Source organism: Corvus hawaiiensis, chromosome 26 (assembly GCF_020740725.1).
Source record: "Corvus hawaiiensis isolate bCorHaw1 chromosome 26, bCorHaw1.pri.cur, whole genome shotgun sequence".
Classification (NCBI taxonomy): domain Eukaryota; kingdom Metazoa; phylum Chordata; class Aves; order Passeriformes; family Corvidae; genus Corvus; species Corvus hawaiiensis.
In genome coordinates this window covers 37,370,737-37,387,713 of record NC_063238.1, presented here as the reverse complement: position 1 = coordinate 37,387,713, position 16,977 = coordinate 37,370,737, and the positions used below count along the sequence as shown (strand labels likewise).

The 16,977-nt window shown below is 40.5% G+C and overlaps 1 protein-coding gene across 1 annotated transcript in view; it reads right to left on the bottom strand.

Annotated features, from left to right (window-relative positions):
- Positions 1 to 16,977, bottom strand: part of TG (thyroglobulin) — a 151,761-nt gene that overhangs the window by 88,248 nt on the left and 46,536 nt on the right. Inside the window, exons 26-35 of the mRNA XM_048286926.1 lie at positions 16,576 to 16,773; positions 14,411 to 14,578; positions 13,822 to 13,887; positions 13,038 to 13,118; positions 10,783 to 10,920; positions 9,479 to 9,655; positions 8,412 to 8,523; positions 7,815 to 7,894; positions 6,156 to 6,299; positions 3,429 to 3,494 (exon numbers count right to left, since the gene is read on the bottom strand). Coding sequence (XP_048142883.1) covers positions 3,429 to 3,494; positions 6,156 to 6,299; positions 7,815 to 7,894; positions 8,412 to 8,523; positions 9,479 to 9,655; positions 10,783 to 10,920; positions 13,038 to 13,118; positions 13,822 to 13,887; positions 14,411 to 14,578; positions 16,576 to 16,773 — 1,230 coding nt within the window. The remainder of the gene's footprint in view (positions 1 to 3,428; positions 3,495 to 6,155; positions 6,300 to 7,814; positions 7,895 to 8,411; positions 8,524 to 9,478; positions 9,656 to 10,782; positions 10,921 to 13,037; positions 13,119 to 13,821; positions 13,888 to 14,410; positions 14,579 to 16,575; positions 16,774 to 16,977) is intronic.

Sequence of the window (16,977 nt, the reverse complement as noted above, 5' to 3'; positions counted from 1 at the left end):
CCGATGGAAGAATATTTTCGTGAATATTATTTAGTTACTGAGACTGTTGAGCAATGTCAGCTGTGTCCTGGTGAAGGGAAGCGTGGCGCAGGGACCGTGCGGCCCAGGCCACGTGCACCGAGCGCTCTGCGAGCAGCAGCGAGGCAGTTCCCGCGCGCGGGCGGAGCCACGCGAGCCGCAGTGTCGGTGGCGGAGCGAGGCGCGGCGGGACCCGGCAGTGCCCGCCCGGTCCTGTGCAGTGCGTGGTAGAGCGAGCCCCGTGAACGCCCGACCGAGAGGGGCGGCGCGCGGGCAGCGGCTGGCGGCGGTGGCGGTGGAGCGGAGCCGCGCCCAGCCGAGACGCGCGCTGGAGCGGGGCGCGGGGGAGTCCTCGCTCGGGGGCCCGGCCGAGACGTGGGTGCAGCGCCCGACATCGGCAGCGAAGCTGCGACCAGAGGAGGCGACGCACGGAGAACTGAGCGGCACGGCCCGGCCCGGCCCGCGCAGCCCCGAACGCGACCCCGGGAAGAGCGCGCAGGCACGAGCAGCCCCGACAATTCCAACACGGGAGCGACCGAAAGAGAGAACAAAGACGCAGCGAGACAGAAAACAGCAGCCACTCGGAAAAAGGAAAAGATCATAGCAACTAAGACCTTAGGGATAGTAAAATGGTATAATGTTAAGCAAAATTATGGTTTTATAACAAGGTGTGACAACCAGCAAGACATATTCGTGCATAGAACTGCTATTAAAAAGAATAACCCTGAAAAATGCATCCCAAGCTTGGGAGATGGAGAGGTGGTGGAATTTAATATTGTACTAGGGAGAAAAGGGTTACAAGCATCGCAGGTCACTGGGCCTGATGGTGTTCCTGTAAAAGGCAGTATATATGCAAAAAATCGTAGTCATGTTAGACAGTATCTCCATTGTAAGCCCCCCCTACAGTTTCCCTTTCCTAATCCCACCTTTCCCTTTTACCCTATGTCCTATTACCCCCAGTGTATTCCCAATCCGTTTTTTCATCCATGGTTTCCCTCACAAAACCATGCTTTTGCCAATTGTTTCCCCAAAAATCCCTTTCCAATGCCGAGTGGGGGATGAAAAGGGGGAGGGAAGAAGTTAAACCCTCTCCTGCCTCAGTTTCCCCACAAAGCATGCTCAGAGAATTCTGTCTCCCTTCTGTCAGCCCTAAGATGTTCCAGAGAATCTGTTTGGACATTTAAAGACTCAGGAGGGTGGCTTGTTTTGTTTTGAAACTGTTCTTATGTTTATCCAGTTGTTTTCATTCTCCTTTTATTAAAATAAAACGGGTGAAGTGTTGGGGTCCCTCCCCTGCCGTGTAGCCCTGGGAGAGGGGCCCTGAGGGCACAGACACGGGGTTTCCTGCCCCTGCTCAGCCTCGTTCCCATTGGTTGGTTTGTGTTCCCTGCGCGGGCAGAAGGACCCTTGGTCCCGTGACTGGGACAGTTCCTCAGCAGAGCTCCGGCCATGCGGCTGGTGAAATAAACATCTCTGAAACAGCTATCAAGAATCTGTCTGTCCGTATATATTTCCTTTCCACGGGACTCCTGGTTTGATATATGCGTGTTGCAGGATCCCCACTGCTTACATGCACACACATATGTATCTACTCACGGCAGTGCCCTTTAAATAGTGACATTTTCTCACACTCACCATCTGGCTACCACAGAGCAGCCACAGCAATTTTTTATCCTCATGTAGAAACATTTCCACAATGTACAAAATTCAGTAAATGCTAGCGTTTCTGTGATGCCCAACTCTAAAACAAGTAATCTTCTATAGCACATATTAATATAACATACAATCATAGAGTGTTTGGAAGCAATGTTTTTGAAAATTTTCTGGAACCTCTGACAATGCAGCCCAGATAACAATCTCACCTAAATAACCAGGCTGGAACTTTTACTGTTGAAATGAGGCAGAACATAAGAAGGACAGAGGGTGTCCAGTTGCATTTTGAATGTGCTGCTCCACCCACTGGTGTCAGAGCCCCAGAGTGTCCAGGAAACTGGTGCTAATTTGACTCCCAGATAGATGTGCTTTTTGTAATTCAGTGACTTCTGATTGCTATCATTCCCCAGGACAACCACTCTAATCCAGAATCCTGCATCCTTGTGGGAGGCTCAGCTTGCTGGGGTTTCTTAACCAGATCTCTGCAAACCAGAGACACCCTAGTTGGTCTGCCTTTGGAAAGATAACCTGGAAAAGGGTGTGATAGATCAGGGTTGTTACTAAAGATGAGCACCTCACTTGCTGGAGCTACTGTTCTGGGCAGACTTTAGAGTTGAAAGCAAACGACAGAAAGGCCTAATTTCCTGATTCTCTTACGTGCTGCTTAGGTCACTATTTTCCTAGATTTAAGCAAGCAAGAAAAATGTAAAAGGAAAATACGAAAATTACTACCAAACTTGAATCTGGGAGGAAGAAAGCTTTAGTGAAATTGTTTTCCACATCCCATGGGAAAAGCAGTTTGCAAAGGAATTGAATTGCCCAACCTGCATGCCAGGCCTACCCCACCAGCTCCTCAAAGTGTTTCACACAAAAATTATTTCTGCTTACCTACGAAGACAGGAGTTTTCCTTCTATTACATTAAAATGATCATTTAAAAAGTACAAATTCTACTAAAAAGTAGACTGAACTTGATCATGACTGGTGGTTACAGATATGATGATAAAACAGATCATAGTAAATTCTGAACTCAATACTGAAAATCTTTGCAAATATCAAGTCTCCTGCATGCTCAGTTACATATGGTTTAAGGAAAGACAGATACAAACAGATTAAGTATTTGTTCAGATCAAACAGAAAATCAAGGGCAGAGATGGAAGTGATTTCTTAATTTCAGTATAACTGCAGGGTTAAATTGAGTTTTTTAATAACCAGTCCACCCTCTTCCTTTCTGTTACACGTAGCATTTCACTGCTATGCCGTGTATTTCTGGAAAGGACACGCCAGGGCAGCCTGTAGCTGTTGAGGATTTGCATATATTTTTAGGGGGATACCGACACAAAGCCCTGAAAGACAGCAGTTAAGTTTCATTTACTAAGAGGGTCCACTCACTTTTCAAAAACCATGTGCGAGTACGGTAAGATTCATTGTATCTGGAAAGTGATATGACATCCACGCTTATAAATAAATTTCTTCATCAATCCTGCCAACTATTTAGTCTCACTGATCTCATGTGGTGGTGAGTATGAGAAATTAGGTCAGCATCATGGATATGACAGTTCTTTCATTTAAATTATACACAGTTAACGAAAATGAGTAAACACCTAAATGCGTAACGTCATGGGAACACAAACATTTCATTATGGTGTGGTCTTTCAGCAATATGTACAAAATAGAGGAGGGGAGATTTTTACTGCAGTTTTTTGGGGGGTTGGGCTTTTTGTTTGCTTTTTTTTGCTTAATACATAAATATACTTACCACTTTCTGGCCTGAGAGGTAAACTAACAGGCGGACACAGGTTAGGAATGGTGCTCTTCAAGTCAGCTAAAAGCAGAAAAAAAAATACCCATATCTGAAAACAATTGTACTTAAAAATTTAAAATGCAGTTGACACTCAGTATTTCCAGCATTACTTCTGGGATCTGGGTGTTGCATCTTCTCCACACCAAGAGCAAGGATGCAAGGGCTGCTTTGCTATCTAAACCTTTTGAACTCATACAGGGAACCAGACTTCCCTAAATTTCTGTATTTGTAAACACACCTACAAGCACTTTTTGACATGCAGTTATGAGCAACTGATTTCAGTAGTTCTGTGGTTTTTTTCAAACCCTTCTTTGTATTTGTGGTTCTGCATTAGGAGAGACATGAGATTCTCTGCTTCCAGCAAACTGGAATTTCTCAAAAACACAAATTAGAAAAAAGGCCTTTTTCAGCACAACACTTTCCAAATTAAAGTTCAAATAAGAATTCATCATATACAGAACTTCATATTCATTTCCATACACAAAACTTCTCATTTGTTAATACTTCCCATAAATATTTTGTAATCACAAATAATAAAAATGAAGTTTCCCCTGTGCCTTCATATTTTGTAAAACACTTTGGCTAGTCAAATCAGTTATACATTTTCCACTAAGACATAATAAATGACAATCCCTACAGAAGCTGAAGACAGATCTGATTTTCTGTTAATTTCTTCCACTTTGTATTTCCCATGCATGTAACCAATAGATGTTTCTAAGAACTCTGAGGTTTTCCCGTTCACAGCAGTGAAGAATTGGGGCTATCCATAGCTCTTTCAAATGCTACTCTCTGCTCCTTGTTGACTGAGCTGCAGCTCTGACTATTCAAAATCAAACTGCTCATGAGCAGTGCTGTGCAGCAAACAGCTCACACATCAACTTAGCCTGTTATGAAACATGGAGACAGAAATACCTTCCACAAACAAGACTGTGGAATAAAACCAAAGACCCTGCTTCATGCTAACATCCCACTGCCTACAGTGAATCACTCCTTTAGATTTCACTCATTTTCCTTTTTTAGCCTCTGAACCTTTTTGTTCCTTTTCCTGGTTTCCAGACCTTCAACTCACCAGCAAAACCGATACAAATTTTTGTCTGTAAATATCTCCATTTGCATAAACATCTGTGCCTTGCTGTATGTTACGGTGGAAACACATCTGTAGCTCCCTTGATGCATAAGGAAATGTCACTGTCTCTCCTAACACTCCCTACTTTGCATATACCCCAAGCTCCTCTTCATCATCATTCTGTCCATCACGTGAGAAACAGCCTTTATTTTTTGTTGGTTCTTTGCCAACAAGGGGAAAACAATTCCAAGAAAGGGAAGTGTATCTACAGCTCTGCTGTCTCCTCTTCGCTCCACCTTTCTTCTATTCTTCACTCTTACCCCTGTCAGCCTCTCAACTCCCCCTGACATCAGGATGCTGCCATTGCTTTATCAGGGCTGTTGTTCCCTTCCTCTCAGTGCTAGACCCTCAGCCCACCCCTTCGCAGCTTCCATAGTGAGTCCATGCTGTCTCTACCCTTTATCAAGGGCTGTCCCACGAGAGGAGGACATGGATGGTTCTGTGGGCATAGGGCTAGTGCAGGACTTGAAAAGCTCAACATTGAGTTCATATTTCAGATAGAGTGTGAAAGAAGATTTTCTTTATCAACACTGTAAAACACAATATAATGCCACAATAGCTGATCAATCTCTACACAGCTTTAACTGGATTATGTTTCTATCACATTCCCTGGACAACATATATCCATGCTTTGTGCCCCCCTCTCCTCTCAGCTATCAGCCCTTCTTTATTCTACAAGAACTAAGGGAGTGTAAAAGTAGGAAAAAGTACTCCTTATTCAGATTTTTTTTCCCTGGTTCTGTCAACATCCCCAGACCTGCCCCCATGGGGCCTCTCCACTCTAGAGCTGGGTCTGTGTGACCAAGTAACAAGCTGTCCTCCCAAAAAGGGGGAAAAGGACAGGCAGGTAATTGTTTTTGTTATTTTTTCAGTTATGCAAAATCAAAGCCTAACAAAGTAGAACTAGATCTGCCCAAAAGGAGCGTGACAAATGGCAAATCCATCTAAAGTTTTCAACAAAGAAATGAACCTTTTGTTTCTCCACAGAAAACAAAATCCACCTTGACTAGGAGGGGTTTTGATCCCTCCTGCAGAAATAACCCAACCTCTCATAACTGCTCTTCTGTTTAAACACATGATGGCTTCTTACTGCTTGAAAAATACAGGGCTACTTTGGAATTTGGTGTTGGTCCTTTCTTTACCAAAACAGCCAAAAGTGAATTTTAAATTCTATAGCAAGCCCAAACCTTTTGAGGTTATGCATCCACACAGATGATAAAACCATAAGCCCAGGAGTGAGAAACAAAGAACGTTTTCCTGACCAGGACTGTCCAGTGAGGCAAAATATATTTGAATTCCAACATTGGCCACAAGTCCCCCATACAATCTAAGAAAATAAATTATACATCTTTGAGGTATTGCTATTCCTTTTCTATTAAAATGGATATTAAATTGCACCTTTCTTTCCTTTGCACATACTTGTTTGCCTTTTCTATTTGTGGTCCTTGCAAATGGGTCCTACAGTTGGAAGCTGGAATTTTTATACACTGAAGCTAAATAATAAACTTAAATGTGCAGAAATTTGTTCGAAAGGTCATGTGTCCTGCATCACTTACCAGGCTTTTGATACCAGCCAAATGGGTGTATTTTGACTTCAGCATCTGGTGAACTGCAATTTGAAATGTGCCAAGCACTTCTTCTTTCCTCAGCACACGTCTGGATTCCAAGGCTGTTCAGAGTCACGCACACGATCTTTCCACCTGCCAAGGACATTCATGGTTATAGAAATAAGGAGGGAAACTTTCCTTTTCTAGATAGTGTTGTGAGGAAAGACAACACAGAATGATTCCACTGAGTGTTAAATGAAATTCAATTGACTTAGAAATCAAAGGATGGAAATACCTAAAATCTGCCAAGTTATTGAAACTAGTTTTGAAAAATGCCAATGAATTCAGTGTGAGGAAAGGTGGGTTACCAGCATTATAATCCATTATGATCCAAGGTCACAGAGGATTTCCACTGAGCAAAGATCAAGACTCTGAGCAAGCAGCCCTTTCAGGTTAATGCAATTAAAAATCTGCGTGTATGTTGAAACATGTCCCCTACTTATATGAAGGTAAGAATTCTTTCAAAGCTGAGTGTAAATAATTTTGTTCCTGAAAAATAATAGAGGGTTTGAAACACAGTTTTACTGAAGATTTTAGCTCATGTTAAAATCACTACTGAAAGTTCTCTTGACTATATGAGTGCCAAGACTGGATGTCTTAAATGTCACAGATATTAAATATTAATCAGATAAACTAAAAATGTGTCCATTTTGCATGTTGGGTGCCTTAAAATTTGTCATTTTTTTCAAACTGTTTAAAGAAACCCCATGTCATATTCAGTTAAGACTTCATATTTCATATGATCATAAGGAGGTATGAAAACTTTCAACTATTTTTTATTTGCACATTAATTCTTATCTAAACTACACTGGATTAATTTTCTAAGGTACTCATTTTTTTGACCAAGTGAAAATTTTGTCTGCTCAACAAAAAAAGGAATTAAAAATATGCATTTCTGAAGTGTTTCAAATTCCAAAATGAATTATAAAAACAGCACATCCTAATGACCTCAGGGAGAGTTGATCAGCACATGACTCTTCCAAAAAGAAAGTTACACATTTCAGTGGCCTAAATCTAAATTTGGAATAAAATACTAAAATCTATTTAATTGACTTTGACCTGGGTGGTATCCAATTTTAAACACCAGCTGGAGACTTTCTTCCTCAAATAGAAGATTAAAATTTGGGAGCAGAGAAGGTCAGACAACCAAGAAAGCCAAAAGGCTAAACTGCCCCTGAGTATCCACAGACATTATGTGCTTGCATGCACCTAATTTCAGTAATATTTAGATTTCAGAGTCCTTTAGGCTTTGAAAAATGAAACAACAAAAAAGGGGGAAAAATCACTACAAGAAGTCAAGCAACACTTTTGAAGAGAAGTTGATGAATGAGAAATAACTGGAGTTTTATCAGTTTGAATTTTATGCTGTTGGAACTGCAGCCTCTTAAGAACTCATTCTCATGAAGTTTTCCTAATAATTTCTGAAATGTGGAATGTGCCATTGGGCTGAACTCCTAGAAATGGTTATGGTTACTCAAAAAGGTGCTAAATAGAGGTGCATGAGATCTGAAAGGGCCTTTAAAGTGCTCTTCAGAGCAAAAGAATGGTAAAATTTGGATAATGAAGAAAGACTTAAAGTTATTTTAAAAATAAAAATGGGAAAAATACCTGACAGCTGGGAGTCATTAAAAAAGCCAAATCCTGTGCAACAAGGGTCAGCATCACACCAACGCTCACACTCAAAAAACCTAGGAAAGGAAAAACATTACCCTTAGCATCATTAGACATTTGGAATTTGGTGGCACTATACACTGAGAGCCTGTAGAGATGCCTTCCACAATAAGGCTGAAGAACCAGTATGGTACTTCATACACACTTCCATACATTTTCCATATGTAGATGAAATTATGCTTGATCAGAGTATATCTACCAGAATACATCCAATAATTTAGATTATTATTTTGATATCTGCCCTAAAAATATCAGCCTAAATTGATTTGGTGTATCCTTACTAAGAGATCTAACTGACCAGCTAGTAATTTGTAGCATTATGAGTAATAATTTTCATGTCTATAATTAATAATTCTATAGTAACTCAATTATAAATACCCTTTAACCCATATGCTTTTTTCTCTTCACTAAACTCCCAAATAATGCAATTCTTGGATCAATACTTCTGATCACCTTTATCTGCATAACAAGGCCTTGGAATTTTACACATGGTTAAAATTCCAGGGAAAACAAATGAAAACAGTCATGTCCTACCCATCTGAAACAGCTTTTCTGCTCATGTCAGTCTTATTCCTCACTGAGATTTCTGTTACTTTCTGGAATGGTACACGTGTGTAGAAGCTCTTCACAGAACTTTTAAGAGTGACTGGAAGGAAAAAACAAAATTGGAAAAATCAGTTTAACTTTGTTGTATACAAATACTGGTCAAGTAATCAAATAGTAGGGGTCCAGTCTGTATTTCTATGCTGGGCTCTGGTCAATTAAAAGAGAGTTCTATCACAGCAAAATCTTGATTGTTAAGCCTGAAGATGAATAAAAATTCCCCAAGTGAAGGCTCTGAAAGCTGAGCAAGGTACATTGCCAAGGCAAGACTTCCAGCCAAGCCTTTTGCTTGTGAGATCTGTATTGATGCTAGTTCTTCCACAAGGCCTTAAACTGGGGTACAGTTCCAGATTGGAAGACTCCAGTGTGCTCACACATTATTCAACCCATGCTGCCCTTTGGGGTCCCCAAAATGACATGATTGAATACTGTAGTTCAGTGGACCTTCACATTTGTCACAGTAAAATTACATGTTCCTGTACAGTGATAACAGGCTTGTTTGTCCAGCTTCCTTACAACTGCCCTATGAGAAAAACACTGAACTTCCCAAGTATTCAAAGAGCAAAGGTTAAAATCCATGTCTATAGCTCTGCATTTCCTAAAAAATAATTTTAAAAATTTAAAAATTATACTTAGTGCTTTCAATTTTTTGCATTATTTAGCTACCGTAGAAATTTTAATTGTGACATTCCAATGACACTCCTATTTCACCCATATTATAAAAAGGGCTATAAACTGGTATACAAATTTGAGATCCACTCGGACCCTCTGATTTGGGAATAGCTGAGTTGAAGAGAGTGAAATTCGTGGTTAATATCTTTCCATTCTGAACTGAAAATTAAAAACCACACCCTGGACAGCCTGACCTGCCCTTGCACCATCACATTGCAGGACTCATTCATTCATGTAGACTTTTTATCTCAGAATCAAGAGCCAAAACACTGACTTGCATTACCAGGGTGAGAGCAAACATTATACACACAAATAGCAAAACTTGCCTATTTTATGGTACAGTGTCTGTGGTTGCCAGGGCAGCACAGTTGCACAGTTTCCTGGTATTTGGTCGATGCTGTTGTCACAAATCTGTGCCTCTGGATAGAGGGTACACACAAAGTATTTGTCTGTGGCATTTTGCAGATCTGCCATTCGACAAAACTCTTCCTCTTGGGCACAACCTAGGAAGCAAAGTCATGAACAGTTACACACACGAGGCTTCCTTTCCCTCTCTGCTCCTTTTCATGTCTTCAGAGCACTTAAAGCTATCCACCAGCAACAACTAAAAGTGAGAATTTCAGTATTATCCTACTAATTGTGCAAATTAATTTATTTAATTAATTACAAGTGCAAGAGAAAGAGGGACACATTCTGGCTCTAGTGGCACTGACGAGCAGGTTTACCTGGAGAGCACAGTGGAGGAGTTACAGCACATCTAAATGGGAAGATAAATTCCCCAGCAGTGACAAGCATTACTCCAATGTATTGGTCTCTCTTTAATATTTTAATTTATAAAGATCTCTTTCTTTTTTAGTAAATCTGATATACAAATTGTATAATCATAAAAGAACTCTGCATCGGTCATGGTCTCCAACAAATAAAAAGGACAATAATGTCTACAATGTCTTAGGAAGGTTTTACAAAAAATATTTCTGGAGCATTCAAGCACCACACAAAATTAAACATAACTTTCCTAGAATCACCTGCTCAAGACATTTGCTTGTAGCAATTTGGTCTGAAGTTTGCCCCAGGGTAATAGAGCACCTTCAGAACAGAACCAAAGCTGTCAAACCCATTTCTCAATTACCATGGCAATGGCTCCTGTAATGTATGTCAATGCTTAATTTTAAACAGAAATAGCTCTACTGACTTCTTACAGTGATGTTTGTGCACTGTTTAGTACTCTTAGTTCTGACTTCCTGGTAGAGCTAGAAAACCTCCATTTACTGCATTAAAATATACTTTACCATTAACCCGAAATATCTGCATTTTATCTTCTTTTACCACTGTGCCATGTCCCTGTTTGGAGGGGTATATTTCAAGAACAGCAGAGCATTGCCCAAGCTGCACCTTTGACTACTCTTGCCCATGACAGGGGAACCCTGATGGTGAATTATGGGCATGCCATGGCAGGCAAAGACTGCAAGGAAGAAACAGGTGGCCCCATTGGCAATTTCCATGAAAACTTTAGGTTTTCTACATAAAATCTCAAAGTCCAAAGTTTCTACTCATCATTATTATAACACCTATTAAAAGCTTTTAGTTAATTATTATTCCCTACAGAATAGCAGTCTCTAAGATGTCTTACGTGTCAGACACCAAAGCAGAGCTTTCTCAGCTGAGTACTCCTGCCTGAAGACCCAATACTGCTGGTAAGGGAGAGAATTGTTCTGGTCACTTCGTATCTGGCTGTTGTCCATTAGGTAGAAAAGATCCTTTGTGGAATCTGAGATACAAACAAACAAACAAAGAATCCCACCAAAAAAATTAACTATGATCTGGAATGAATTAAATTTATTTATGTATAAAATTCTGCCTTTCACAGTAAAACAGCTGCAATCATTTTGTAGGGCTAGAATACACCAAAGGCTGCTTTTAATAACAGAATTGTCCACCCACAGTGACTCTCCTGTAGGCCATGCCTCCTCACCAAGCTACACTTCCAGCTGCACAAAACAGCACTTCCAGACTATTTCCAACATCCAAAAACTAGATGAAAATCCCAGCTCCTAGAAATTAGAGGGTTCTCTCTACTCTGTCGTGCAACACAATATCCCAACAGTGAAGCATGATGATTCAGAGGATGTTTGCAATTCCTTAATCGATCTAGGTTTGTTAATCCAAAATGTAGCAGTTTCATTACATTCCCTTGAGCAGCTTTTACACCTCTCAGTGTTAGAAGTTTTCTTGACAAGCTTAATACCTATTTCAGTCATTTAACCTCATTTCCCCTAACTTATGCTCCCACAGACCACATTAAATAACTCCTTTCTGTCACCTGCCTGTGACCTTTAGACGTGTGAAATTATTTACACCTCCTCAGCTCCTTCTGAAACAATCAATCACAGCTATTTTGTTCAGTTTCCAAATTTATCCCCTTTCTATAAGGGTCCAGTATTAAAAGAGATGGACGCTCTTCACTGATCTCTTACAAATTTCTTCATAAACACTTTATTATTTATCAAATGCCATCAGCAGGTCTCATCCCCAGTTCCAACATTGTGAGATACTGTGTTGCATAATCTTACATGCAGTGAAACAACCAGACAATAATGAAAACAAGGGAAAGTAAAGACATGATGATGATTGCTGTTGAAGTGCTGAAGCACCTACTGACAAGCTGGAAATGCACTGTAGCTTTGAATTTTCTATCAGAAACTAGAAAAGATATGTTACCCTGTGTTTCACAAATTATTATCAAGTCCTAATAGCTCTATAGACATTTTCCCAGATGTATTCACGACTTCCTAAAAAAGGTAACCTATAATTCCCGTTACCTCTCAAGTCATAACTTCAACCTTCAGTTTCTCTTAAACAGCTGGTGTCAAGACGAAGACTTAGGGATGGAGGTAAAAACTGCATTCCTTGCATAACTGCAGGTTTTAATGATATCATCAGCCCCAGCAAGGTAAATGAAGAACCCTGAGGGTTGCACTCATGCCTTAGCAGGTAAAAGCAAGAGAATTTCACCAACCGTATTAAGTGAATGTTTTTCCCTCTCTTTTTAAGTCTATTTTAAAATACCCCTAATTGTATAGGAGCTCTGCTAGGTAAATGGGAATTTTTAGGTTTTTTAATTACTTTACCTTCCTTTCAAATTTCATAAGCAAAATCAGCAATTCACTTCCTTTAGAATTTTGCACATATTAAATCATGTCCTCAGACATTCATCAAGACTCCTCAGCAAAGATTGCAGTTCATTAAAGATGAAACAAGGTGCTCTCAGCAAACTCCACTGCTCACTTTCTCTTAGGATTATGGTGCTGAAGGCCCAAATGAACTCCAGTAACTTCCTACAAATTATTTTGGACGTATGCATGACTGAGTATAACCAAGAGCAAACCCTGGAATAACAAAGGAGCAAAGAGAAGTTCACAGGTTCCTCACTGTCACCATGCATGGAAGAAACTCTTGTGATTGCAGTTTCATCCTGGGTTTCTCTAAGTATCATATTTACAGCCATACTGTCAGTAGCAGTAAAGATGCCCAGGTACCCAGGCCAAGGATTTCATTCCTGGGTTTATGTAAAATTTTTTCTCAGCCAACTAATATTTCCTGTGTCTCTCCAGTTCAGTAAGTTTGAAAGAACCAGTTTCACAGAACATTTTAACACTTTCATTTCCAGCCTGGCCTGGGAAGGTAAAAATCATAAAGCCAGGCCTACATTTTGAACATCTTTCTCAAAACCTGTATCAGACTTCCTTCTTAAGAGAAATCCTCTGGACTTTGTAATACCTATATAATTATGAACATTTGGAGCAATATATTATATTTTCTGGTTAAATTCTGCACCCCTTCTCTGCTCTCTTCTGCTGCCTTCTCTGTCTGCTATTGCTCTAATACCTGATAACACAAGGTCGTTTTCTGTCTTCAAAGCAGCAGCCTCACACGCAGAGGTTTTCATTCTCGTGACCATATCGGAGTCTGGAATGAAACAGGAAACAAAGAGCAGAGTAATTCCCTTTATCTTTCTTTCACAAGACAAGATAATTCCTAGTTCCCAAAATTTAACAAATATATAAAGTGCACCACTTGGGAAAACTCCTTTGGTAGTTCTAGCAAATGTTGAATCGAGAATGAATAAAACCATGTCTGTATACCTCTGGGGAAAACCTAAACCAAAATGCATTGTTTGGATGACAAAAGTAAATGCCACATCCTCAATCACTCTGCATTCAGCATCAGTACTCTGGAGGATGTGTGCACTTATAAAGCATTATTACAAACCATTTGTGCAGGTTCTGCCATGTACATGGTAGGATTCATAAAGAAAAAAAAAATGCAGTTATTGTGCTAATTAACATAACCCATGTAATTATGCTTAAAGTGCCAAATTACTATGGTACTTGGACACCGATGGGACAAAAGCAGGTGTCTGTATGATATCAAGGGTATTAAAAGTAATAAACCATGTTCTCAGACACAAGAATTTACTCAAATTTCATTAAACTGACAGTAGAAGAATTACTCCAGATTATACATCCCTGCCAAAATTGACTTCTGAGTTGTGTCTTAATTTGGACAGAATAAAATGAAGTGATAATGACACTTCCATTATAGAATAGACATCTGCCACTTCCTACAGTTCATCATAAGCTTTTGTAAGAAATTCTGTGAGATAACTTACCTCTCCACAGGTAAACTTCCTGAAAGGTGGTGAAATTTCTTTCTGCCTCTTCCACCAACTGAGAAGCTATTAAAGAAAAAATTTTGTTAGAATAGCTGTTTAAATTAAACAGATATTTTTAAATGCTCAGAAATGGCATAGAAAACACATCACTAGACTATGCATCACCTTAATTACAATATAAAAGTCTAAGGAAGAAGGTCCCAGGTGTCATGGGGCTAGTCTGGGTCCAGGGTGTGAAACTTTACTGAATTTCCCATCATTGCTTTTACCATGCAGATCTGAGAATCTCCCTTTTTATCTTTGCTCCAGACTTCACCATTCTTTCAGAATATTGGCTTGGATCTGCCTGAATTAAATGCTGGAAGTACTACAGAGTGACATACTGAACACAGTCCCGACTTCCATTAATGTTCACGTGGCAAAATGTGAGAGATCCATCTATCTAACAAAGCATCCAGTCAGAGAATTCTTATTCTCTTGTGATATGAAAAAAGCACTGGAGTACACGAGCAGGCTGGTGAATAAGGCAAAGTCTATACAACAATTAAAGAGAACTAATGTAAATTGAGGTAATTCATTGACATACTTCCACTGAACACTTGTCCTCCCAGGGTGAAGGAAAATCTCTCCTCCTTCTCGTCATAGCTCATGCTGTTACACATCCCACCCATGGCTGAGGTTGGTGTTGGATTCCAGCCTTTGGCACTGCAGATCAGCACATCTGGGGAGCTCAGCAAACTGCACAGAATGGTACCTAGGGGCAGGCAAAGACACAGCTGCATCATTCCACTAATGCTCTGCACCTACACAGAGCTTTTCGTCCAAGACCCCCAATAATTTCTTTAAGTGCCAACTGAACCTGAACCTGTGACACTGAGAGAGATACCATTCTCTACCAAAAAAAAAAAATCCAAATAAGCAAATCAGAGCCATATGCTCAAATTGGAGTGCTAAGGTTAGCTACTCACACCCAAACTAAACATTTGTAGGCTGTTTTTCAGAGATTTCAAGCACATACTATTATCACCTAATAAAATAATAGTATTATCTGATAATACCCAGCAATGTTCTCAGCACTTTATAGCACCACAGAGACACATCCAATCCTTTGATGGTCTTACAGTCTCAGGTTCTGAACCAAAAAAAGCACATACATATTTTTACTGCAATGGTTTCCTGAACTGGTGCCTGATTTCAGTCATCCCAGGCCTGAGTCTCCTCCAGCACTGTGATGTGAGTCAGGGGACCAGCAAGTTTAAGGCCACATGTTCTGGTATCTGTTCCCATAACTTCTAATACTCAGCTCTTGCTTTGCACTTGCTGTCACAGCTCAGGCTGTGGTTTTACACTTGCACTTGCTGTCACAGCTCAGGCACTTCTAAGGTTTTACAGCGCCCTCTCTAGTTTGTTTTTATGGACTGGGTACATGAGGTACTGAATATATTACCTTTTCCTTCTTTTTTCTTTTTTTTAATGCTTAAGTCCAAATAATGCATTTGGTACTGATCTGCAGTACTGAACTGCAGTAGTGATCCAAATAGGTCACACCAACTAAACAGAGAGCTCTACAACATTCACCTTCTACACTCACAAGTGAGAGAATCCAAAATCTGATGGTAAATATATAGAGAAATGGACTTCACAAGATCATCTAGAATATTTTGATGTAAAAAAATATGACATGCCAAAACAAAAAATTTTCTGGAAATATCTTCTTGACAATTTTCACAGATAATTTGTGACAGATTTTCACAGATTTTCATAAATTTAGGATTAGTTTCCACTCCAAACTGGATAAGTGCTTGTCACATAGCAGCCACTAGCACATGCCTGGATTTCACAGAATCATAGAATATCCTGGATTGGAAGGGACCCACAAAAATCTTTAAGTCCAACTCCTCGCTGTTGATAGAGCCCATCTTAAATACTTGAGGCATGTCATTTAGAACTTCACATTTCCTACAGGAAATGCATCTCCAAGGGGAAAGTCAGTACCATGTGAATTTTAAACTATAAAAAGTGTGTACTGACATGAAGTGCTTAAACTTGCTGGCAAAAATCTGGTTCTGCCAAAGTCCCACCTCTGCCAGGCTCCATCCATCCCACTCCCACTTGCTGTCCTAGCTAGACACCCAGACCTGGGAGATTTTAGCATTCCTGCATGCATTAATGTAACATAATTCTGTTTAGCATCCTTTTTTCCTGCTCTTAAAAGGGAGCTGATTTTCATTTGCACTACAAGAACTCTGTCTGGAGGCACCTTCTTAACTTCTGCATCGGCTGAAAGGCACCAACTTCTGGCCACCAAGCTGTGCTGAGTACAGAGAGAGGTGTTTTCAGAATGATTTATCTCACCAGGATGAGATATCACACACACAGAGAGAATAGGCTGAGTTGGAGGGACCCACAGGGATCACTGAGTCCAATTCCTGGCCCTGCACAGGACAGCCCCAAGAGTCACACCATGTTCCAAAGAGCATTGCCCAAACACTGCTGGAACTCTGTCAGGTTTAGCCCTTCAAAATGTCCATTTTGTTCCAAGAGCAGGTTGCTACCTCAGGTCTTTACTGCTACAGATTAAGTCTTGGGCATTACTCAAACATTGACAACACCAATAAGTGCCAGTGATGTAGAGACAGGCTGCTGACACCAGTATGATGCAAAGGTGGGGGTACTGTGCCCAGCAATGACTTCTACTCATTTAGCATTGGTTTCCCACAGCAGAACTCTTTCAGTGCAGTCAGGAGGTACCTCCATCCAGCGGGAGCTGGCTCAGGATGAATCCATCACAGCAGGAGTCCCGGCTGCACTCCTGTCTGCAGAGCAGCTGAGCATCAGTCTGGGATGTGCCGGCTGCTGGGAGCACCACGGAGCGGTACACGCCGGACAGCACGTTCTGGAAGCCAGTCCTCTCAAAGGCCTTGAGTCCAGAGGAGGTAAATTCCTGTCCTGGGTAGACAGAATGGGAAAGAAGCTCAAGAGGAGCTCAAGGGATGCTTCTGAATTGCTTGCAGACTGGAGCTGGTTGAAAGTTTTATGATCAAAACTCAGTTTTAAAAGTCCTTTTCTAGACTTTGAGTTTCAGAAGCAATACAAGATCATCAAATGTTTTGGGGCCATTATTCTTGCTGGTCATAATGTATGGCCAGCAAA